Below are 23,779 nucleotides of genomic sequence, written 5' to 3'. Positions count from 1 at the left end.
TGGAAATTAGAAAAGTATGCCGACACAGCAAATACAATTGTATCATAATAATCTAAATAAATAAGTATTTTACATTTTTAGGAATGTGGCTGGACGAAAGGATGACAGGGAAAAAACAAGTTGAAATGGTTTCGTTGAAGTTTGGTAAAATAATTAATGTCCTTAGGTGTGTGGCTGGGTCAGACTGGCTGATAGAGAATCAATGATGATGATCTACAGAGCAATGATAATATCAGATATTGACTATGGAAGTATGGTTTATGGATCAGCAGCTCCTTCATTGATCAGTAAACTTGACATCGTCCAAGCAGAAGCCCTAAGAGTGTGCTGTGGAGCATTCAGAACAACTCCAATACCAGCATTACTGATAGAAACGGGGGAGATGCCGTTAGAAATCAGGAGACATAAACTTGGTTTGAGATATTTAATGAAGCTCAAAGGACAAAATGAAATGTTACCAACAAAGAACCTTCTAAGTGAACATTTGGAGTTCATGGGAACATCAAAAAGGACTAACACAAATCTTGCAGAAAAATTAAAATCTGTGGCACAGGAAACTGGAATTGTGGATATAAGTGTGTGTCGTCCAGTGTGTCGTCCAGCTGTGGCCTCATGGTTGGTTCCAGATCCCATTGTTGACCTAAAGCTTTTGAATAAAAGCAAATCAAGGACGTCAGAGGTTGTAGTAAAGGAGGTAACAGTCTGGCAGCAACTAAAATGGGGAAACAACCTCCAAATGTATACAGATGGGTCAAAAGATCATGAGAGTGGGAAAGTGGCAGTTGGTATTAGCATACCTGAAATCGGATATAAAAAAGGATACAGAATATCAAACCATATGTCAGTCTTCACAGCAGAAATGGTGGCAGTTCTGCTGGCAGTAAGATGGGTTGAGGACAATAAACAGGGAAATGCAATCATATGCAGTGATTCAACAGCAACCGTAACTATGATAAAAGAAGGGAAATCCAAGTCCAGACCTGATTAAGTTGTAGAAATTTTACAATCTTTGTTTAGAATCCACAAGGCAGGGTATGAGGTGGGGTTTCTTTGGGTTCCGGCACATATGGGTGTGAAAGGGAATGAGGAGGCGGATGAGATGGCAAAGAAGGCGGTGAAGGAGGAAAGTGTGCAAATTCAGTTGCAATATGGGGCACCAGAGTATAGTGAAATAATAAACAGGTCTCTAAAAGAAAAGTGGCAAAAGTCTTGGGAGAAGGAAAGGAAAGGAAGGGCATATTTTCAGTGCAGGAAAGAGTAAGTAAAGACAAGTGCACTTACAGGTGCAGTAGGAAAGAGATGTAGTAATCTCAAGACTGAGACTTGGACACTGTGGGCTGAGGAGTGGGTTGGCTCTGATTGGTAAGCATCCTGATGGCAAATGTGAGTGTGGAGATAGTGAGACAGTGAAACATGTACTACTCCAGTGCAAAATATACTCCAGTCAGAGAAGGACTCTCTTCAGGAAACGTGGAGCAGATGGGGAAACTGTTTTTAATATGCGAACGCTTCTAAATCTAGATTCTTGGGTTAAAACAAAGAAATTGGTGGATTATCTTCACAAAACAGGATTGTACAAAAGGATTTGATGTAGTTCTTAATAACTAACTGTAGGGGCAGCAATACGCCAAAGCTGCGTCTAGTCTGCCTAACTAAAGAAGAAGAAGAAGGTTAACCTCGCAGTTCCAGAGGACCCGGATGTAGTACTCTTTTAGCAACATGGTGCCCGGCGTTATTAGAACCAGCAGCGCGTCTTCGTGGTGTTGAGAAAGTGTCTGTTAGCTTCACCAGTACTGATCCATCAGAGTCTCTGTGTGTCTGGATAAACCCGTCTGGATGGACTTTGTACTCTTCACCTTTTATTCTGAAGGTTTGACCTCTGACTCATCTCCCGGTAGCATACGAAGCTAGTTAGCTTAGCATGCTAGCTGTAGACGGGTTAACGGAGTTTGTGGAGAAAATGAGTAAAGTCCAAATGCTGAGAGCGTTGGTGGAGCAGCGACTAGCTGCGGCTGCTGAAGAGATATTTGGGCTGTTTGAAGGAACGATAGCAGAGTACGAGGAGGAACTTTCTCGTTCTAAAGAGGAGAACGAGCGACAGCGGAGACTCTTAGACGCTGTTTTCCTCCCGGAAGTCCGGATTCACAGAGCAGGTTCGTTCATCAACACATCCGGGTTTCTCAGCGTCTACATGACGTCAAGTGTTTCAACATGATATAACATACAGAGTATTCGTGTTCTTCACTTGAACAGTGTCGGCATACCGTTTGAAGTTAAATCGACGTCCATTGTGTTCGACTAACCGACCTAATCCGACTAACATGCTACAGCTGACAACAACTGGCTTTGTTTTGCTCTGCAGCAACTTTCCGGGTAAAAGCTGTGTGAGTTGTAGACATTATCAGCTTTTCAGCCATTGGTTGTATGCTACTTTAACAATGCATTGTGGGAGTCCACTATATTTTTTCATTCTTAATAAATACAATAACTTATATGAAACTCCATGTTCTGACATCCTAGATTTCTACCATGGTATCGTTTCCATGAGTGTATCGAGTAGGGCTGCAGCGATACACTAATCTCACGATACGATATACGATATTCAGCTCACGATACGATATAAATCACGATATTCAGTCAACGATACGATTCTATACGATTCGATATAATTCGATACACTTACATCATTTTCTGAAAGATTTAAAAGGTACAGTGTGATTTTGGTGACATCTTGTGAGTGTTCCATTTACTTGGATTGAATTAATATCAACTGAAATAATCAATTACACAATATATGGCTCTGACTGGACAGAGAGTCTCCAGCTTGCAAATGCTGGACAAAATAAATCAAATATGTGGTGAGAAAATAAGTTACATTTATTGAAGTGCAAACTGTAACTTACAAAGCACACACACACACACACAGTGGGGCCGCCAGCCGGAATCCTGTATGCACTGTGCGTACTTTTTTTGAAGGTGGGCTAGATATTTAAATTTCAGTGGGTGACACCAAACAACGTCTGCCCAAGCAAGTCAGAGCTTTTCTTTCGCTCACATGGACCTGTCGGTCACTGTTGAGGGCATCACAGTATTTCCTTCCTCAACTGCGAGGAACCTGGGTGTAATCCTCGATGACCAACTATCCTGCACCCCCAACATCACTGCTGTGGCCCGATCCTGCAGATTTGCCCTCTACAATATCCGCAGGATTCGGACCTTCCTCACAAAGGATGCAACGCAGCTCTTGGTCCAAGCACTGGTCATCTCCCGCCTTGACTACTGCAACTCTCTCCTGGCCGGACTCCCGGCCTATGCGATTAAACCATTGCAGCGTATCCAGAACGCTGCAGCACGCCTTATCTTCAACCTACCCAAATTCTCCCACGTGACCCCCCTCCTCCGTGACCTCCACTGGCTCCCTGTTGCAGCACGCATCCAATTCAAGACGATGACACTGGCCTTCAGGGCCATCAATGGAACGGCACCTGCCTACCTTCAAACACTGGTCAAACCTCATGCCCCGAAGCGAGCACTCCGCTCCTCTACTTCAGCTGGCCGGCTGGTACCACCATCGCTGAAATCAAACAAATGTCGCTCAGCAAAGTCCAGACTGTTCTGGCGCCTCAGTGGTGGAACGAACTCCCGACCAATATCAGGACAGCAGAGTCATTTGCCATCTTCCGAAAAAGGCTCAAGACTCACCTGTTCAGACTTCACCTCGACTCTACATAGCATGACCCACTAACACCCTCCCTCGACCCCCCCCCCCCCCGCAAAAAAAAAAATAAAAAAATAAAAAAACTCGGATCGTAGCACTGTTACTCTTGAAGTACTACTTTACTCAGATGAGGACCTAACACTTGTTCTATTTTTAGCTCTTACTGCATCGGCAATGATACGTCGTGGTTTCTTTGTTTCCTTCTTTTGACAAATGTACTTATTGTAAGTCGCTTTGGACAAAAGCGTCTGCTAAATGACCTAAATGTAAATGTAAATGCAGTGACCTGGAGAGACGCAGCCGCATTTGAGAGGACGATCGCGCGTGTTTGCGCAATTGCGCATAGCGTGTGTTGGTCCCTCTCCACTACACAATACAGCTCGGCTCTAGTCTCGTCACCTCTCTGCTGCTGAGCACTGTGGGCCGAGCCGATGCATGTCTCCAAAAAAATATTTGCACCGGGGCCTATCACCATGATATACGTTGTATTTTGCCGTTTCTGTTCATACATTGAAATTGAATCCTGGCGGCGCCACTGCACACATACACAGAGCAACGGAGTGGGCTGGCTACGGGGCGGGGGGTGGGGTTTTGGGTGTCTACAGTAATATGGCTTATTAATTTCATGAGGTTATTTACTTACCCACGATGAAAAAAATAGCTCTGAATGAATAACAGCTGAGCAGAAGCACTTGTCGACCGTCGCGGAGAAATACGCGTCTGGTCTGAACTGGGGGGCAGCGGATCATGTGTGATTTCTGTGGCTGTGACGCTTTGCAGCAGCTGGTGCGAACCTGGCGTCATGCCGGCATGAACCGGGCGGCCGCTGAAGCACCGCGAACGAAGCACGCTTCCTTTCGGCGCCTTTGTTAACCGATAGTGCAGTTCAGACCAGACGCGAAGCGACGCGATCCTGCGCAGCCGTCTCTCGGCGCAGCGAGCAGAGTGCCAGGGGGATTTGAATGGGACTTAATGTATCGATACTCGTGGCTAAAAAATCTATACTTTCTGTGGAAACAAAATATCGATTTATATCGCAGAATCGATAAAATCACTCAGCCCTAGTATCGAGACATTTAGGCCGAGTATCATATGAAAGTCACAGTTTTGGTATCGTGACATCACTAGAGGGAACCAGATTGGTTTCATCCTCCGTGGATCTGTTGCTGGGTGTTCAGACTGACTGGTATGCAGTTTCTATGAATATTGTCATGTGACTACGGATGACCTCATAACAGCTGGTTCATTGTATTTTTACAGTTTGTGTCCGTCTGTCGTTCTTCCTGTTTGGTAGATGTACACAGGGACTGTAACACTGAATGATGGCAGGAAAACCAGAGTATGTACAGTTGACTGATTGTTCAGCTGTTTTACTGAAACGTCTCTGTGTGTGTTTTCCTGCAGACGTCCAGCAGCTGTTGGTGAGCAAAGAAGAGGTTCCCATTGAGCAGCAGGACTGGAGCTCCAGTCTGAACCAGGAGGACCCTGAACCCCCACACATTAAAGAGGATCTGGAGGAAGTCCAGACCAGTCAGGAGGGAGAGCAGCTTCGAGGGCTGGAGGAGGCTGATATCAAGTTCCCATTGCCTCTTGTCCCTGTAAAGAGTGAAGAAGATGAAGAGAAGCCTCAGTCCTCAGGGCTGCCTTCACCTGCAGCCTGCAGCTCAACTGAACACATGGAAACAGAAGCTGATGAAGAGGACCGTGGAGGACCAGAACCAGCCATGAACTCATATTTACAACCAGCTTCTGAAGACAAGACTGGAGACTCTTCTGATCCTGAGACTGATGACAGTGCTGATTGGCAGGAGACCAGAGAAACTCAGTCAGGTCTAAAGGCTTTGAAGAATGATGAAGTCCCTGACAGTGTGATGAGGTGTAGTCCTGGTGAGAAACCATTTAGATGCTCTGAGTGTAGGAAATCATTTACAACCTTTAAACATCGAAAGAGACACATGAAAATGCACACAGGAGACAAACCTTTCAGCTGCTCAGTTTGTAAGAAATCTTTTATAGAGAATCACATTTTAAAGACACACATGAGAACTCACACAGGAGAAAAACCTTTTAGATGCTCAGTTTGTAAGAAATCGTTTGCACGGAGTGGAACTTTACAGATCCACATGAGAACTCATACAGGAGACAAACCTTTCAGCTGCTCAGTTTGTAAGAAATCTTTTCTAGCTAGTGAAAGCTTACAGAGACACATTAAAATTCATACAGGAGACAAACCTTTCAGCTGCCCAGTTTGTAAGAAATCTTTTATACTCCATCAAGGTTTAAAGAAACACATGGTTACTCATACAGGAGACAAACCTTTCAGCTGCCTAGTTTGTAAGAAATCTTTTACATTTGATCAAGGTTTAAAGAAACACATGAGAACTCATACAGGAGAGAAACCTTTCAGCTGTCCAGTTTGTAATAAGTCTTTTGCAGAGAGTGCACATTTACAGACACACATGAGAACTCATACAGGAGAGAAACCTTTCAGCTGCCCAGTTTGTAATAAATCTTTTGCACGGAATGGAACTTTACAGACTCACATGAGAACTCATACAGGAGAGAAACCCTTCATCTGCCCAGTTTGTAATAAATCTTTTGCACAGAGGTCAAATTTACAGACACACATGAAGAACTCACACAGGAGACAAACCTTTCAGTTACACTGACGGTAAAACAACTAGAGCAGTGAAGCCAAGTTAGCTCTAGGCTGACTGGACTCTGCAGGAGAACAAGACTGAAGTGACCAGTTTCACTCAATCGGACCACAGAACAGAAAAGACTGCATTTAACACTCTGAGCCACAACTATTCCGTGCTGGTTCATCCACCACAATCATGGAGCTAAGTAACACTCCTTCTTCATGAGCGTTAACCAAACGGTAACGGGACATTAGTGGAGTATAACAGGACAGAGCAGAGCACAGGACTGTTAACCTTTGCTATTGTACATGTATTCATGTGATTCACGTTTCTACTGAGCTTGATTTTGGGGATTTTGTTGTAGTCACACTATTTGAGTATTTGGCTTTAGGCTTGTGCTGATAGATGAGGATCTCTGGGATCAACAATGATCAGAGAGAATGGTAATATCAGATGCCTTTGTCAATGTCAAGATATTTGGCACTTTCTTCCATTGATGTATAACATTGTTATTATTGTAACAATTGGTTAATTTGGGCAAAGAAGTAAAAAACAGAGCCAGTGTTTCCCCAAATTGAAAGGACTTGTTCAAAGCTTTATTGACAGACCTTCACTCTCCTCTTATACATAACTCCCACAATTTGATTGTCCATCCAAAAGTGTATTTCTTTTGATGCAACTTTCCTTTGCATTCTTTTTATTTTAAGTTCTTTTTTTCCCATTCTATAAGTATCAACACACATTCTGGTTTGTTACGCGGCTGAACCAAACTATATTACTAAAAACATCATTACGCCATTCTACTTTTTCTACATATTTTTATACTTGATAGTTTCATGATATATTTTGGATGGTTTATGTGATTTATCTTATATATTTGACTTCTGATGTGTAATACTTGTTGTCTCTGTTTAGTCAGTCAGACCTATGCATCGTTTTACCTTTTCAACCACGTGTCCCTGCGTTTCCTTTTGTATGTTATATTTCATGGTTTTAAGGAGATCAGTCAATAAATTGAAAGTTGCATGTTTTCCTGTAAATATTGTTGAGCTGAGCGCCTCCTGAACTATGAAATGAATGTATCTTTTATTAAAGAAAAACGATGAAATCACAGTGTAGATTGCATTGCTGAGTGAGAGAGGTGCAGAAAAAGACCAGAATGAAATTAAGTGGCTATATTTTGTTTCCTGCAGGAGCATAAATGCTGAAAACAATCCCTTGAGTCCTCGATTTCCATGCCCTCCCCACATCTGGTACACCGGGAAAAGATGGAAAGTAACTGAAAATATTTCTTGTTCTATTGGTCAATTTAAGGACTTTTATTTTGTAGGTTCACGTCCCAGTTCCAGAGGACCCGGATGTATTTGTCTTTTAGCAACATGGCGCCCGGCGTTATTAGAACCAGCAGCGCGTCTTCGTGGTGTTGAGAAAGTGTCTGTTAGCTTCACCAGTACTGATCCATCAGAGTCTCTGTGTGTCTGGATAAACCCGTCTGGATGGACTTTGTACTCTTCACCTTTTATTCTGAAGGTTTGACCTCTGACTCATCTCCAGGTAGCATAGGAAGCTAGTTAGCTTAGCATGCTAGCTGGAGACGGTTTAACGGAGTTTGTGGAGAAAATGAGTAAAGTCCAAATGCTGAGAGCGTTGGTGGAGCAGCGACTAGCTGCGGCTGCTGAAGAGATATTTGGGCTGTTTGAAGGAACGATAGCAGAGTACGAGGAGGAACTTTCTCGTTCTAAAGAGGAGAACGAGCGACAGCGGAGACTCTTAGACGCTGTTTTCCTCCCGGAAGTCCGGATTCACAGAGCAGGTTCGTTCATCAACACATCCGGGTTTCTCAGCGTCTACATGACGTCAAGTGTTTCAACATGATATAACATACAGAGTATTCGTGTTCTTAGCTTGAACAGTGTCGGCATACCGTTTGAAGTCAAATCGACGTCCATTGCGTTCGACTAACCGGCCTAATCCGACTAACATGCTACAGCTGACAACAACTGGCTTTGTTTTACTTCAACAATGCATTGTGGGAGTCCACTATATTTTTTCATTCTTAATAAATACAATAACTTATATGAAACTCCATGTTCTGACATCCTAGATTTCTACCATGGTATCGTTTCCATGAGTGTATCGAGACATTTAGGCCGAGTATCATATGAAAGTCACAGTTTTGGTATCGTGACATCACTAGAGGGAACCAGATTGGTTTCATCCTCCGTGGATCTGTTGCTGGGTGTTCAGACTGACTGGTATGCAGTTTCTATGAAAATTGTCATGTGACTACGGATGACCTCATAACAGCTGGTTCATTGTATTTTTACAGTTTGTGTCCGTCTGTCGTTCTTCCTGTTTGGTAACTGTGCACAGGGACTGTAAGGCAAGGCAACTTTATTTGTATAGCACATTTCATACACAAGGCAGACTCAAAGTGCTTCACATCATAAAACAAAGTGAGAAAAAAAAATAGAAGATTTAAAAGAAAATAAAGGCAAAATTAAAAATGCATTACAGAAAGAAAAGGAGAATAAAACATATTTGCAATAATTAAAAACAGTGCAGACATTAAAAGATTTAGCAGAAAGCTATGGTGAACATAAACGTTTTCAGTCTAGTTTTAAAAGTGGTCAGAGTTGGGGCAAGTCTTACATCTTCAGGAAGTTTATTCCAGCCATTTGTTGCATAGTGACTGAATGATGCTCTCCCGTGATTGTTGTTTACTCTGGGAATCACTAACAGATTGGTCTCAGAAGATCTTAGTGGTCTAGAAGTCTTATGTAGTGGGAGCATATCAGTGATATACTTCGGTCCTAGACCATGTAGTGATTTATATGTGAGCAGGAGGATTTTGAAATCAATCCTCTGACATACAGGGAGCCAATGTAAGGATTTAAGAATTGGTGTAATGTGCTCACATTTTTTGGTCTTTGTAGTTTTTTTTGGAAGACCTGCAAGGAGACCATTACAGTAGTCTAGCCTACTAGTAATAAAGGCATGTACACGTTTTTCTAAGTCTTGAGCTGACATGAGCCCTCTAAGTCTTGCTACATTTTTTAGGTGATAGTAGGCTGATTTTGTTACTGATTTAACGTGACTGTCGAAATGTAAATCAGAATCCATAATAACCCCAAGATTTCTGGCTTTGTTTGAGGTTTTCAGGGATAGAGAGTGAAGGTGTTGAATTACTTTAAACCTTTCTTTTTTAGCACCAAAAACAATTATCTCAGTTTTGTCCTTATTTAGTTGTAGTTGAAGTTTTGGCACATCCAGTCTTTGACTTGCTCAATGCACTGGCACAGAAGATCTAGGGGGCGATAGTCGTTTGGTGATAGTGCTACATAGATTTGGGTGTCATCGGCATAGCAATGGTGGTCAATGTTATTATTTTGCATGATTTGTCCTAGTGGGAGCATGTAGATGTTGAATAAAGTTGGCCCCAAGATTGAACCTTGGGGGACCCCACACGTTACATTGGTAGGTTCTGATACAAAGTCGCCAATGGAACAAAATAGTTCATATCTTGTAGATATGACTTGAACCAGCTTAAGACTGTGCCTGAGAGCCCCACCCAGTTTTCCAACCTGTCCAGGAGTATTGAGTGGTCGACAGTGTCAAATGCAGCACTGAGGTCTAATAGCATTAATATTGAAGTTTTGCCAGAGTCTGTGTTAAGACGGATGTCATTTACAACTTTAATAAGGGCCGTCTCGGTGCTATGAAAAGGTCGAAATCCTGACTGGAAGTTGTTGTGGCAGCCAGTTGAAGCCAGGAAGTGATTTAGTTGTTGGAGGACAACTTTCTCAATTATTTTACTTATAAAGGGTAGATTGGAAATTGGTCTGTAGTTGTTGATAATAGAGGCATCTAGGCTCCGCTTTTTTAGAAGAGGTTTAATGACTGCAGTTTTGAAGGCCTTTGGGAAATTGCCTGATTGAATGGAGTTATTAACTGTTTGCAATACGTCTATTGATAGGCAGTCAAAAACATTCTTAAAAAAGTTGGTAGGTAAAGCATCAAGGCAGCAGGTGGATGATTTTAGATTTGTCACCGTTTCCACTAGAGTTTTACAGTCTATGGCATTAAAGCTTGCCATCATTGCTGTGTTACTTTTGCCTGAACAGGGTGGTGATCCAACTTTTTTGTTTGAGATATTGATGGCGCGTCTGATGCCTTCAATTTTATTAGTATAAAAGAATGCAAACTCATTGCATGTCTGCGTGGAATGGAGTTTAGCTGGTATTTGTGTTGGGGGGTTGGTCAGTCTGTCAACAGTTGCAAATAGGGTTTTTGCCTTATTAGTGTTGTTGTTTATGATATTGGAGAAGTATGTTTCTCTCGCACTTTTTAAGACCAAATTGTAGGCCCGGAGGCTCTCTTTATAGATGTCATGGTGAATATGAAGCAGTGTTTCCCCTAGAATTTTTTTCAGGCCCGGTGGTACCCACCGAAAAAAACCCTAAACAGACGAGACGTGTGGGATGGTGTATTGGTGCAGTTGGATTAAGTCAGGTGGCACAGCAAGCAGTCTGCAATTTCTTCAATTATTATATTTGCATTCAACATTTTTGTTCAACCAGAGTGTATTCAAGATCACAAGGAGAGAGTGACTTATTAAGGTGCCGGTTGATGGAAATGATCAGGGTCCAGAAAAATATGGCTGGAAAATGATGAGCATCACATTAATAGCTACAGATACTGTAAAACACTACAACGACATATGAGTGCATATATTGTCTTATTTTATCAAGTAAAATATAAGTTATAGGTTTACTCAACAGCAGTTAACTCAAAGTTCCACATCTTATCAAAAACAATCCTCCCCCCCGGGGAGGGGGGGCAAACGGGCTTTGGCCGGTTGTACATACGTCATCACGTCCTAATACTACACACACATGGCGTGATGTTGTTTTTAAGGACCCTATGGACCGGTTCCGCTCACACCACGAGTCTGAAGAGTGCAACAGCTTATCAAAATACAGTGTCAACGTTCCGTGTTTTCAAAGTAGAAAGCGACATCGTGGTGGTTTAACGAGGCGGAACGGCATCAGAACAACATCAAGCGTGTAAAGTACACGAAGAAAAAAGTAGCGGGAGCGCGCGGCGAGGATTGTTGCGGCCGCGCGTCTTGCGGAGCAAGTCTGCTGTGCTGCGCGGAGGCGCTCCTAATGTAAATGATTATTGATTTATGAATGAATTGATAGGTGGCTTATTTTTGGTATATTGATTTTTTTTTTGGCCTGGCGGCAGGTCTCCTTGGCCTGGCGCGCCGCCAGGCCTGTACAATGGTAGGGGAAACACTGTTAAGTTTAGTACTCCCCCAGATTCGCTCAGCCTTCCTGCACTCTCTTCTCTGGGCTGTCACAACAGCAGCTTTTCTCCAGGGTGCCTTTTGCTTACCAGAAACTGTTTTAACCATAGCAGGTGCAATGACATCTATGACATTCAGAATTTTGGAATTAAAGATGTTTACAAGATCATCAGCATGACATGGGTTTAGAGGTGGTAACGAGGAGATGGCATTTTTAAAGAGTACATTGGCATGTTCATTGATGTACCGCTTTTTGACCTTATTTGATTCTGTTTGTGTGTCAGGAATGAAAGAAATATTAAAGAAAACACAGAAGTGATCAGACAATGAAGATCAGTCACAAAAACATCAGAAACATGGAGACCTTTTGTGATAATCAGGTCCAGGGTGTGTCCCTTACAATGAGTAGCCTCTTTCACATGTTGAGAAAGGTCAAATGTGTCTAGAATATTAAAGTTCTTTTGCACCCTTGTCATTCAAATCATCAATATGAAAATTAAAGTCACCGGTTATAACTAGGCAGTCGAAATCAGTGAAGATGCTAGACAATAATTCAGTAAAATCATCGAAAAAATGTGATGAATATTTAGGTGGCCTGTAAATAATTAACAGGAGAACTCTAGGAGAGCTGTTTCCCTAAAATTAATTTTTAAATATAGCAGCAACCCCTCCACCTCTTTTCCCAGATCTACAAACATCAATAAAACTATAGTTGGGGGGTGCTGTCTCGATCAGAATGCTTGCACTGTTATTTTGTTCTAGCCATGTTTCAGATAAAAACATAAAATCAAGTTTAGAAGTGGTAATAAAATCATTGACTAAAAATGATTTGTTATTAAGAGACCTAACATTTAGCAGACCCATCCTGATGGTGTTATTGACAGGCTTTGAGGTTGACTTTGATTTTGAGAGAACAGGAATGAGATTGTTTAGGTTAGCTGTGTGTTCAAGTTTCCCAATGTTTACTCTCTTAGTAGTCACAACAGGAATGCAGAAGGTGCCATGTTTTGATGTAGGCGACCTTGGGTCCAGCTGATAATGCGGTCTACTGCTGAACCCTTTTCTGTCTCAGTAATATTCAGGGCTGCTGTCAGGGGGTGGCCATAAGGGGGGGGTGGGGGGGAGTGAGCAGCGTCACAGCTGGGATGAACTGCTGGAGGTGGATGTTGACACTGAGGGGGAGATCGCCTGGGTTTTGGTGACTTAGTTGCAGTCTTGGGCGAGGGGGTCCAGGGTTTTGGTGACTTAGTTGCAGTCTTGGGCGAGGGGGTCCAGGGTTTTGGTGACTTAGTTGCAGTCTTGGGCGAGGGGGTCCAGGGTTTTGGTGACTTAGTTGCAGTCTTGGAAGAGGGGGTCCTGGGTTTTGGTGACTTAGTTGCAGTCTTGGAAGAGGGGGTCCTGGGTTTTGGTTACTTAGTTGCAGTCTTGGAAGAGGGGGTCCTGGGTTTTGGTGACTTAGTTGCAGTCTTGGAAGAGGGGGTCCTGGGTTTTGGTGACTTAGTTGCAGTCTTGGAAGAGGGGGTCCTGGGTTTTGGTGACTTAGTTGCAGTCTTGGAAGAGGGGGTCCTGGGTTTTGGTGACTTAGTCTTTGAAGAGGGGGTCCTGGGTTTTGGTGACTTAGTTGCAACGTTTCTGATAATCTGTGTTTCGTCTTCCCTCTTTGTTGGTTCCTCTCGTCTCTTGTCCTTGGCGACAGATGGATGACGCAGGCAGTAACACATGTTGGTGATGAATAGCTTTGCCCCTAGCTTATTTAGGCAAAGTCCGTTTGTCTTAATAAGATGCCTGCGGTCCCAGAAAAAGCGGAAATTGTCAATAAAATGCATTGGGCGAGCAAGAGATGCAGTTGAGAGCCATTTGTTGAGCCAAAACAGTCTACTGAATGTCTCCGCTCCTCTCGCAGAGGGCCACTGATGAAAACCTCAGCATTCACAGAGCTGACTTTTTCAAAGAGTTTGTTGAAGTCCTCTCTCAACTCTGTTGATTGTTGTTTTTCAATGTCATTAAATCCAATGTGCAGAATGATATTTTTCACAGTTGGGTGTGCAGCCACAATTTCCAGGATTCTTTTTTCCAAATCAGACACCGTATCCTTCGGAAAGCAGAGTGCTTTGATGTTATTACTGCTTTTCATATCTTTAACAGAAAAGTCACCCACAATCAGATTTTCAGGCCCTGTCGTTAGCTTTCTCTGTGGCTTTAAGTTAGCAGGTCTTACCCTGCTGCGTGGTGGTGGGGGGTTTTCCAGGCAGTCAGAGGGGGATCCATGGTCCTGCAGCAGTGGAGAAAACCTGTTCTTTAGTTGAACAGTTGTTTGCTGGGGAGGTTTCGTGGTAGCTCTCCTCTTCCCAGCTGTCCGCTGCTGTGTCCTACGAGGCAGTGGGGTTGAGGAGGCGCTGTGCCTGGATGGAGATGGTAACGCAGGCCAGCCGGTCAGATCACAGATATCAGGGCGCTGGGTCCTGCCAGTTATCCGTTCTCCCATGTCACAGGGAGATGGTCTTCTCTTTGGCTTCGCACCAAGTGTGTTCCAGGGAGGATTATCGCTGGTAGATTTATTACCGTGTACAGGATCCTCCCGTTTCTTCATAGCTTCATTATTGCTACTTAGCTGGGTTCTAGCATGTTCCTATCCACTGTTTTGAGTCAGTGCTAGAGTGGTGTTGTTCCCACAAAGTCCATTCATTTCTACATTTACTTCAAACCGATTCATTTTTGTTTCCAGCAGTAAAATCTTCTGTAGGAGTTTATGGTAATCTTGAGGAAAAGTGTCTGCACTGTAGGAAAGCCGGAAGTCAACACTGTAACACTGAATGATGGCGGGAAACGTACAGTTGACTGATTGTTCAGCTGTTTTACTGAAACGTCTCTGTGTGTGTTTTCCTGCAGACGTCCAGCAGCTGTTGGTGAGCAAAGAAGAGGTTCCTATTGAGCAGCAGGACTGGAGCTCCATTCTGGACCAGGAGGACCCTGAACCCCCACACATTAAAGAGGAACTGGAGGAAGTCCGGACCAGTCAGGAGGGACAGCAGCTTCGAGGGCTGGAGGAGGTTGATATCAAGTTCCCATTGCCTCTTGTCCCTGTAAAGAGTGAAGAAGATGAAGAGAAGCCTCAGTCCTCAGGGCTGCCTTCACCTGCAGCCTGCAGCTCAACTGAACACATGGAAACAGAAGCTGATGAAGAGGACTGTGGAGGACCAGAACCAGCCAGGAACTCATATTTACAACCAGATTCTGAAGACAAGACTGGAGACTCTTCTGATCCTGAGACTGATGACAGTGCTGATTGGCAGGAGACCAGAGAAACTCAGTCAGGTCTAAAGGCTTTGAAGAATGATGAAGTCAGTGTGTTGAGGTGTAGTCCTGGTGAGAAACCATTTAGATGCTCTAAGTGTAGGAAAACTACAAAAAAAAACTTTAATTTAAGACATAGTCTGCTCACTGATGATAAAACAAACAAGCAGTGAAGCCAGGTTAGTGCCGTGCCACTTGGACCCTGCAGAGAACCAGACTGTCCTTGTCCTTTCTATAAGTATCAATACACATTCTGGTTAGTTGCCTGGCTGAACCAGCCTGTATTCCGAAAAACATCGTTTGGACAGTATTTTTCACTGTTTTCTTTTTTTTCTACCTAGAGTACGAGGAGGAACTTTCTCGTTCTAAAGAGGAGAACGAGCGACAGCGGAGACTCTTAGACGCTGTTTTCCTCCCGGAAGTCCGGATTCACAGAGCAGGTTCGTTCATCAACACATCCGGGTTTCTCAGCGTCTACATGACGTCAAGTGTTTCAACATGATATAACATACAGAGTATCCGTGTTCTTCACTTGAACAGTGTCGGCATACCGTTTGAAGTCAAATCGACGTCCATTGCGTTCGACTAACCGGCCTAATCCGACTAACATGCTACAGCTGACAACAACTGGCTTTGTTTTACTCTGCAGCAACTTTCCGGGTAAAAGCTGTGTGAGTTGTAGACATTATCAGCTTTTCAGCCATTGGTTGTATGCTACTTTAACAATGCATTGTGGGAGTCCACTATATTTTTTCATCCTTAATAAATACAATAACTTATATGAAACTCCATGTTCTGACATCCTAGATTTCTACCATGGTATCGTTTCCATGAGTGTATCGAGACATTTAGGCCGAGTATCATATGAAAGTCACAGTTTTGGTATCGTGACATCACTAGAGGGAACCAGATTGGTTTCATTCTCCGTGGATCTGTTGCTGGGTGTTCAGACTGACTGGTATGCAGTTTCTATGAAAATTGTCATGTGACTACGGATGACCTCATAACAGCTGGTTCATTGTATTTTTACAGTTTGTTTCCGTCTGTCGTTCTTCCTGTTTGGTAACTGTGCACAGGGACTGTAACACTGAATGATGGCAGGAAAACTAGAGTACGTACAGTTGACTGATTGTTCAGCTGTTTTACTGAAACGTCTCTGTGTGTGTGTTTTCCTGCAGACATTCAGCAGCTGTTGGTGAGCAAAGAAGAGGTTCACATTGAGCAGCAGGACTGGAGCTCCAGTCTGAACCAGGAGGACCCGGAACCCCCACACATTAAAGAGGATCTTGAGGAAGTCCAGACCAGTCAGGAGGGAGAGCAGCTTCGAGGGCTGGAGGAGGCTGATATCAAGTTCCCATTGCCTCTTGTCCCTGTAAAGAGTGAAGAAGATGAAGAGAAGCCTCAGTCCTCAGGGCTGGCTTCACCTGCAGCCTGCAGCTCAACTGAACACATGGAAACAGAAGCTGAAGAAGAGGACTGTGGAGGACCAGAACCAGCCAGGAACTTATATTTACAACCAGATTCTGAAGACAAGACTGGAGACTCTTCTGATCCTGAGACTGATGACAGTGCTGATTGGCAGGAGAACAGAGAAACTCAGTCAGGTCTAAAGGCTTTGAAGAATGATGAAGTCCCTGACAGTGTGATGAGGTGTAGTCCTGGTGAGAAACCATTTAGATGCTCTAAGTGTAGGAAAACTTTTACAAACTATAAACATCGAAAGAGACACATGAGAATTCATACAGGAGAAAAACCTTTCAGTTGCTCAGTTTGTAAAAAATGTTTTCCACGGAATGAACACTTACAGTTACACATGAGAATTCACACAGGAGAAAAACCTTTCAGTTGCTCAGTTTGTAAAAAATGTTTTCCACGGAATGAACACTTACAGGTACACATGAGAATTCACACAGGAGAAAAACCTTTTAGTTGCTCAGTTTGTCAGAAATCTTTTGCTCAGAAACCAACTTTACAGACCCACATGAGAACTCACACAGGAGAAAAACCTTTTAGCTGCTCAGTTTGTAAGAAAACTTTTGCTCGGGAACCAACTTTACAGAACCACATGAGAACTCACACAGGAGAAAAACCTTTCAGTTGCTCAGTTTGTCAGAAATCTTTTGCTCAGAAACCAACTTTACAGAACCACATGAGAACTCACACAGGAGAAAAACCTTTCAGTTGCTCAGTTTGTAAGAAATGTTTCAGTGGCAATGGCTATCTGAAGAGACACTTGAGAACTCATACAGGAGAAAAACCTTTCACCTGCCGAGTTAGTAAGACATCTTTTGCACAGAGGGGAGGTTTACGGACACACATGAGAACTCATAAAGGAGAGAAACCTTTCAGTTGACCAGCTTGTAAGAAAATGCACAGAGTCAACATATACAGAGACACATGATTACTCACACAGGAGAAAAACCTCTTAGCTGCTCAGTTTGTAAGAAATGTTTCGGTGACCACTGGCACTGGCCTTCAAGGCCATCAATGGGACGGCACCCATCCACCTTCAACGTAGTCAAAACCCACGCCCCGGCACAAGCACTTCATTCCTCTACTTCAGCTGGCCGGCTGGTACCGCCATCGCTGAAATCAAACAAATATTCTCAGCAAAGTCCCGACTCTTCTCTGTTCTGGAGCCTCAGTGGTGGAACAAACTCCCGACCAATGTCAGGACAGCAGAGTCACTGCCATCTTCCACGAAAGACTCAAGACTCATCTGTTCAGACTTCACCTCGACTCTGCATAGCATGACCCACTAACAACCCCCCCACCCACCCAAAAAAAACAATTTCTTTGTTCTTACCTATAGCATTTTGATCATAGCACTGTTGTACTTAAGGTAGCCTTAATGAACAACTACTACTTTACTCAGACGAGGACCGAACACTTGTTCCTATTTTTCCCCTCTGACTTTATTGGCAATGATATGTTGTGGTTTCTTTCTTTTGACAAATGTACTTATTGTAAGAAGCTTTGGACAAATGCCCTAAATGTAAATGTGACCGTGGACATCTGAAGAGACACCTAAGAACTCATAAAGAAGAGAAACCTTTCAGCTGCTACGTACGTGAGACACACGTCTACGTCTGATTCTGAGTCGTTGCACGGTCAGACCCATGAATTGTTTTATCTTTTCAACCACGTGTCCCTTTTTTTTTCCTCTTGCATATTGTATTTCATGGTTTTAAGAAGATCAGTGGTCAAATTGAAGGTTAAATGTTTTCTTGTGAAGTTTTGTTGAGCTGAGCACCTCCTGAACTGTCAAATGATTGATTAAAGAAAAAGGATGAAATCACACAGTGTAGATTGCATTGCTGAGCGAGAGGTGCAGAGGGAATGGAAATGGAAAGTAACTGAAAATGTAACTGTTTCATTAATCAATTTAAGGACTTTTATTTTGTAGGTTAACCTCCCGACCGGGGAACTCTGGAGCGGAACCCGGAAGCTTTGGCAGATTTGGAGGGAGAAGTTTTGGAGCGGCGTGGTTGGTGGCTTGAGAACAGTGGTTAGGAGATTTCAGATATTGCTGTTTTTGGGTTGTTTGGCCTGAGTATTGCGGGGATCATTTTGTAGGGATATTGCAGACGGCCTGTATAGGTCCGGGAACGGTATTCCTGCACAGATCAGCGCAGGCTCAGCTGATCGATCCGTGGATCGGGTGCTGAGGCACCGGTAAAATCCTTAAATGGTATACAGTCGAGGATTGCTGAAGATCAGAGTCGGCCCATGCCCACGGGAGCGGAATGGGATGGGGGTGGGGAGGGATGGACTACAGTGAGCAAGTGTAGACACAAAAGGAAAGAGAGAGGATATAATTCCCCAGATAGTGATATGGATAATAACCCACAGGCAAAAACAATGAGACCAGAGAAAAAAAGAGATGATGGGTTTAAAGTGCTAATCAAAGCGAAGGCAAATGTTGGGTTTTCTACTGCTAGTCCCCTTAAATTGACAACTGAATTGAAAAAAGAGATAGGTGATGTAATGCATGCTTCTATTCTGCGAAATGGGATGATTTCTATCATATGCAAGTCTGCACAGCAACTAGACAAGGTGCTCAAGATGAAAAATGTGATGGGTAAGGGAGTGGAAGTGTTCAAGCCGCGGTTAAGTTCAGGGGTTAAAGGAGTTATATATAATGTGTCATTGGAAGTGTCTGAGCAAGAGTTGTTAACTTCTCTGAAGGGGGGCAATGTCATAGCTGGAAAGCGCATGGGAAGGGGTGAGAATGGAAGAGGAACCACACCTGTCCTTCTTACCTTTAAGGATGATGTGCCTATAGAATCATGTTGGGATACATGAGCTACCCAGTGAGAGAGTATGAAAGACCTCCTCTACGATGCTTTAAGTGCCAGAGATATGGCCATGTGGCAGCTGTGTGCAGAGGAAAGCAAAGGTGTAGACGATGTAGCAAGGAGCATGAAGGGAAAGATTGTAAAGAACCTGTGAAATGTTGTAACTGTGGGGGTGATCATCCAGCTGCCTACAGGGGGTGCCAAAGCTATGTCAAAGCAGAAAATGTGGAAAGAATAAAGAGGGAAAACAAAATATCTTATGCAGAAGCAGCCAGAAGGGTGGAGGATAACAGTGTGGTCACTCAAAGTCGAAGTGCGGCCGTTGCAAGAGAGCTAGCAAATGACATAGCTATAAATGATGATTCCATTTTGATTAGCAAGAAAGGGCTACTGGCATTCATGGTTGAAACAATGTGGAGGGTTAAAACGGTGGCAAACAAAAAATCAGATGTGGCGCAAGAAATTGTCACTGCGTCGGTTAGACTCCTAGGGTTCAAGGGAATCATCCCAAAGGAAATATGGGAGTTGACCTCCCCTCGGAACAGTACAGATCAAATATCAAATAGAAGCCAACAACTAGGCGTATCTGATAATGACGAAGAAGAAATGGGAAGTACATATGGGGACTATGATGGTGATTAGTATCATCTGCATTATGTTTTACTTAATGCAATGGAATGCTAGGAGTCTAATTGCAAATGGACAAGAATTTAAACATATGTTAGATGGGCTTGAAAGAAAACCAGAAATAATTTGCATTGAGGAAACTTGGTTGAAACCGAGACTTGATTTTATTATACCAGGATATAAATGTGAAAGGAAAGACAGAGAGAATACAGCAGGAGGGGGTTTGCAACTTTCATTCGAAATGGAAGTCAATATAGAAGAATAGAAATGAATACAGTATTAGAATGTGTCATCATAGAAGTATGGACTGACAGAGGGAAAATCACCATTGTTAATTTGTATAACCCCTGCATTAATTTAGAGGATAATCATTTTCAGGAAATTGTGGACCAGATTAGCGTACCAGTGGTGTGGGTTGGGGATTTTAATGCTCACAATGAGCTGTGGGGAAGCAAGAAGAGAAATAGAAATGGGAAAATTGTAGAAGATTTCATTGATAAAAACCAGCTAGTGTTAAATGATGGTCGTCCTACATGGTTCAGAACAAGTCGGGCAGTGTCTTCTTCAATAGATATTACAATTGCATAAGCAGAGTTGGCATCGGTTAGTAGGTGGGAGACAATGGATCGATATACCGTGGGAAGTGATCATGTCCCAATCATTTGTAAAGTTGGCAGATGTTTAATTGAGGAACCAGTCAATCTGTCATTGAGGCTCAATTATAAAAGGGCTAATTGGATCAAGTTTGAGGATGATGTGAATAAGAGTTTATCAATAATAGATAGTGAGAAAGGGGTAGATGAGTGGAATAGTTCTTTAACCAAGGTATTATGGTCAGCTGCAGTCCAGAATATTCCTAAGAAAAAAGTTCCTGTAAGAGGAGCAATGGTTCCATGGTGGACCGAAGAATGTAACCTTGCAGTCAGAGCTAGAAATAGAGCCTATAAAAGGTTAAGAAAACAACTACTAGAGAGCTATGCTATTGAGTATAAGAGACTCAGAGCTAAGGCTAGACGTGTCATTAAGGAGGCAAAGAAACAAAGTTGGAGACATTTTTGTGGTAAATTAGGACCAGATACACCCATAAAAAAGGTTTGGAGTCTTGTACATAGAATGACAGGGGTGTTTCAGCAGGCAGCAATCCCTGTCCTTCACTGTGATGGAACTGTAGCTGTAAATAACAAAGAAAAAGCAAATATGCTAGTTAAATAATTCCATAAAGTACATAGTTCTGACAATGCAAATAGGAGGAGGCGATGTGAAGTATTAGGAAAGCAACTGTATAAACTGCAAATTAATAGTGATAATTCTGATGATATCAGTCTGTTTTTCTCACTAGGAGAGCTACAAAAAGCCACTAATCAGGGGAATGATACCTCTCCAGGTAGGGACGGATTGGGGTATCAATTATTTAAACATTCTGGAGAACTGATGGGGGAGGAAGTGCTTGCCCTAATAAATAATGTGTGGGAGAGGGGATGTCTTCCTAAAGAATGGAAACATGCGGTAATTATTCCAATTGTGAAATCTGGAAAGCAACCCGATAACCCTAGTTCCTACACTCTTAGAAATAAGGGTTCCAATAGGGTTCTTCTACAAGGGCTGAGGTTCTACCTGGAACCATTTGCTTCTGAAAAACCCTTTCCCGAAGAAAGGGTTTTTCAAGGGTTCTTGGTAACACTAATGGTTCCAGCAAGAACCATTTTGATCCACAGAACCCTTTGAAACCCCTTTCCTGAATAAAGGGTTTTAAAAGGGTTCTTGGTATCACTACGGGTTCCAGTAAGAACGATTTTTATCCAGAGAACCGTTTTTGGAAGAAAGAGTTCTTCAGGGATAGTTGAAAGCATGGATCCTGTGTCACCAGGGACATACTTCCTGATAACACTTACCAATAATGGTTTAAAATACAATTCCTTGTGACTACTGATACAAATACTTTTCGTTTCCATTTTTTTTGTTCATTTGTTTTTTTCTTCTTGTCCAGATCCTGTTGATCAAACTGTAACATAATTGCCCCTCTTGGGATTTGAACACCTGCCACCCAGTCTAAAGTCACTGGCAGTAGTGACTGAGCTAACCAGCTAGCGGCATTGAGTTATCAGGTCCACCATACTAGTCTATTACCTTACAATGTGTGACTTCTGCATTTAGGTCACAGGTTCAATTCCCATGTTGACAGATATCATACCTTGCTACTTCCAGACAATTAGCTCAGTTGGCTAGGAGCTGGTTCGTAGAGCCAGACGGTGTGGGTTCAAGCCCCAGAAAAGGTGATAATGGTAATACATCAAAATACCTTCTAGTCTTTGTGAAACAAATGTACAAAATTTTAGAGTCATGGTAGATGATGTTTGACAAAAACATATCAGAAAAAACAAAGGGTTCTTAGTTGAACTCCCTGTGTGGGTTCTAGATGAAACCCTTGAAACATGAAAGGGTTCTTGGTGGAACTCCTTTTTGGGTTCTAGATGAAACCTTTGAAATATGAAAGGGTTCTTAGTTGAACTCCCTGTGTGGGTTCTAGATGAAACCCTTGAAACATGAAAGGGTTCTTGGTATATCTACTTTTTGGGTTCTAGATGAAACCTTTGAAATATGAAAGGGTTCTTAGTGGAACTCCTTGTGTGGGTTCTAGATGAAACCCTTGAAATATGAAAGGGTTCTTGGTGGAACCCCCAGTATGAGTTCTTTGTAGAACCTCTCATGGAGGGTTCTGGATGGAACCTTACACACACAGTTCTAGTTATAACCCTTTATGTGGGGTTCTTGGTAGAACCCTCCTAAAGGGTTCCAGGTGGAACCTTTATAAAAGGTTCTACCTGGAGCCAAAAAGGGTTCTCCTATGAGGACAAGCCGAAGAACCTTATATGGTTCTACTTAGCACTTTTATTTCTAAGAGTGTATAGACCAATTGCCTTGACCTCTGTCTTATGCAAAATTATGGAACGTATGATAACGGATAGGCTTGTGGAAATGCTGGAAAAAGTGGTTATTTTGTGACTCATCAGAGTGGATTTAGGCAGGGACGTTCAACAATGGATGCTGTCTTAAGTTTAGACATGGACATAGAGAAAGCCATCGCAAATAAGGAAGCAGTTGTAGCAGTCTTTCTGGATATAGAAAAAGTGACTGAGTGGGCTAATTGGGGTTTTAAAATTTCTACAGATAAAACTAAATATATGGTGTTTGGAAATTAGAAAAGTATGCCGACACAGCAAATACAATTGTATCATAATAATCTAAATAAATAAGTATTTTACATTTTTAGGAATGTGGCTGGACGAAAGGATGACAGGGAAAAAACAAGTTGAAATGGTTTCGTTGAAGTTTGGTAAAATAATTAATGTCCTTAGGTGTGTGGCTGGGTCAGACTGGCTGATAGAGAATCAATGATGATGATCTACAGAGCAATGATAATATCAGATATTGACTATGGAAGTATGGTTTATGGATCAGCAGCTCCTTCATTGATCAGTAAACTTGACATCGTCCAAGCAGAAGCCCTAAGAGTGTGCTGTGGAGCATTCAGAACAACTCCAATACCAGCATTACTGATAGAAACGGGGGAGATGCCGTTAGAAATCAGGAGACATAAACTTGGTTTGAGATATTTAATGAAGCTCAAAGGACAAAATGAAATGTTACCAACAAAGAACCTTCTGAGTGAACATTGGGAGTTCATGGGAACATCAAAAAGGACTAAAACAAATCTTGCAGAAAAATTAAAATCTGTGGCACAGGAAACTGGAATTGTGGATATAAGTGTGTGTCGTCCAGTGTGTCGTCCAGCTGTGGCCTCATGGTTGGTTCCAGATCCCATTGTTGACCTAAAGCTTTTGAATAAAAGCAAATCAAGGACGTCAGAGGTTGTAGTAAAGGAGGTAAC

General features: G+C 42.7%; 2 protein-coding genes across 3 annotated transcripts; both read left to right on the top strand.

Annotated features, from left to right (window-relative positions):
• Nucleotides 1–1,740: 1,740 nt before the first annotated feature.
• Nucleotides 1,741–7,693, top strand: LOC311028266 (uncharacterized protein). 2 transcript variants are annotated; one of them, XM_084032704.1, is made up of 3 exons: nucleotides 1,741–2,153; nucleotides 5,123–5,605; nucleotides 7,554–7,693. In XM_084032704.1, exons 1-3 carry the CDS (start codon nucleotides 1,922–1,924, stop codon nucleotides 7,559–7,561), a joined length of 723 nt encoding a protein of 240 aa, XP_083888830.1. In that variant the 5' UTR covers nucleotides 1,741–1,921; the 3' UTR covers nucleotides 7,562–7,693. The 2 variants fall into 2 exon arrangements, with proteins under 2 accessions (XP_083888830.1, XP_083888829.1); XM_084032703.1 differs by lacking the exon at nucleotides 7,554–7,693 and having other exon boundaries at nucleotides 5,123–7,507.
• Nucleotides 7,694–7,941: 248 nt separating this feature from the next.
• LOC311028261 (uncharacterized protein) lies at nucleotides 7,942–18,263 on the top strand (the record flags this gene model as incomplete). The annotated part of the gene is made up of 4 exons (XM_084032697.1): nucleotides 7,942–8,173; nucleotides 14,561–15,037; nucleotides 15,307–15,405; nucleotides 16,144–18,263. The coding sequence occupies 4 exons, from the start codon at nucleotides 7,942–7,944 to the stop codon at nucleotides 17,316–17,318; spliced, it is 1,983 nt and encodes a 660-aa protein (XP_083888823.1). The 3' UTR covers nucleotides 17,319–18,263.
• Between the last annotated feature and the right edge of the window lie 5,516 nt (nucleotides 18,264–23,779).

This window comes from Eutrigla gurnardus (genome assembly GCF_963514095.1).
Source record: "Eutrigla gurnardus genome assembly, chromosome: 17".
Taxonomy (NCBI): domain Eukaryota; kingdom Metazoa; phylum Chordata; class Actinopteri; order Perciformes; family Triglidae; genus Eutrigla; species Eutrigla gurnardus.
This window is presented reverse-complemented; position numbering and strand designations above follow the sequence as displayed.

Coding starts and splice junctions, on each gene's coding strand:
- LOC311028266 (XM_084032703.1), top strand. CDS start 1,922: ATGCTAGCTGTAGACGGGTTAACGGAGTTTGTGGAGAAAATGAGTAAA. Junction 2,154..5,122: donor AGTCCGGATTCACAGAGCAG/GTTCGTTCATCA, acceptor GTTTTCCTGCAG/ACGTCCAGCAGCTGTTGGTG.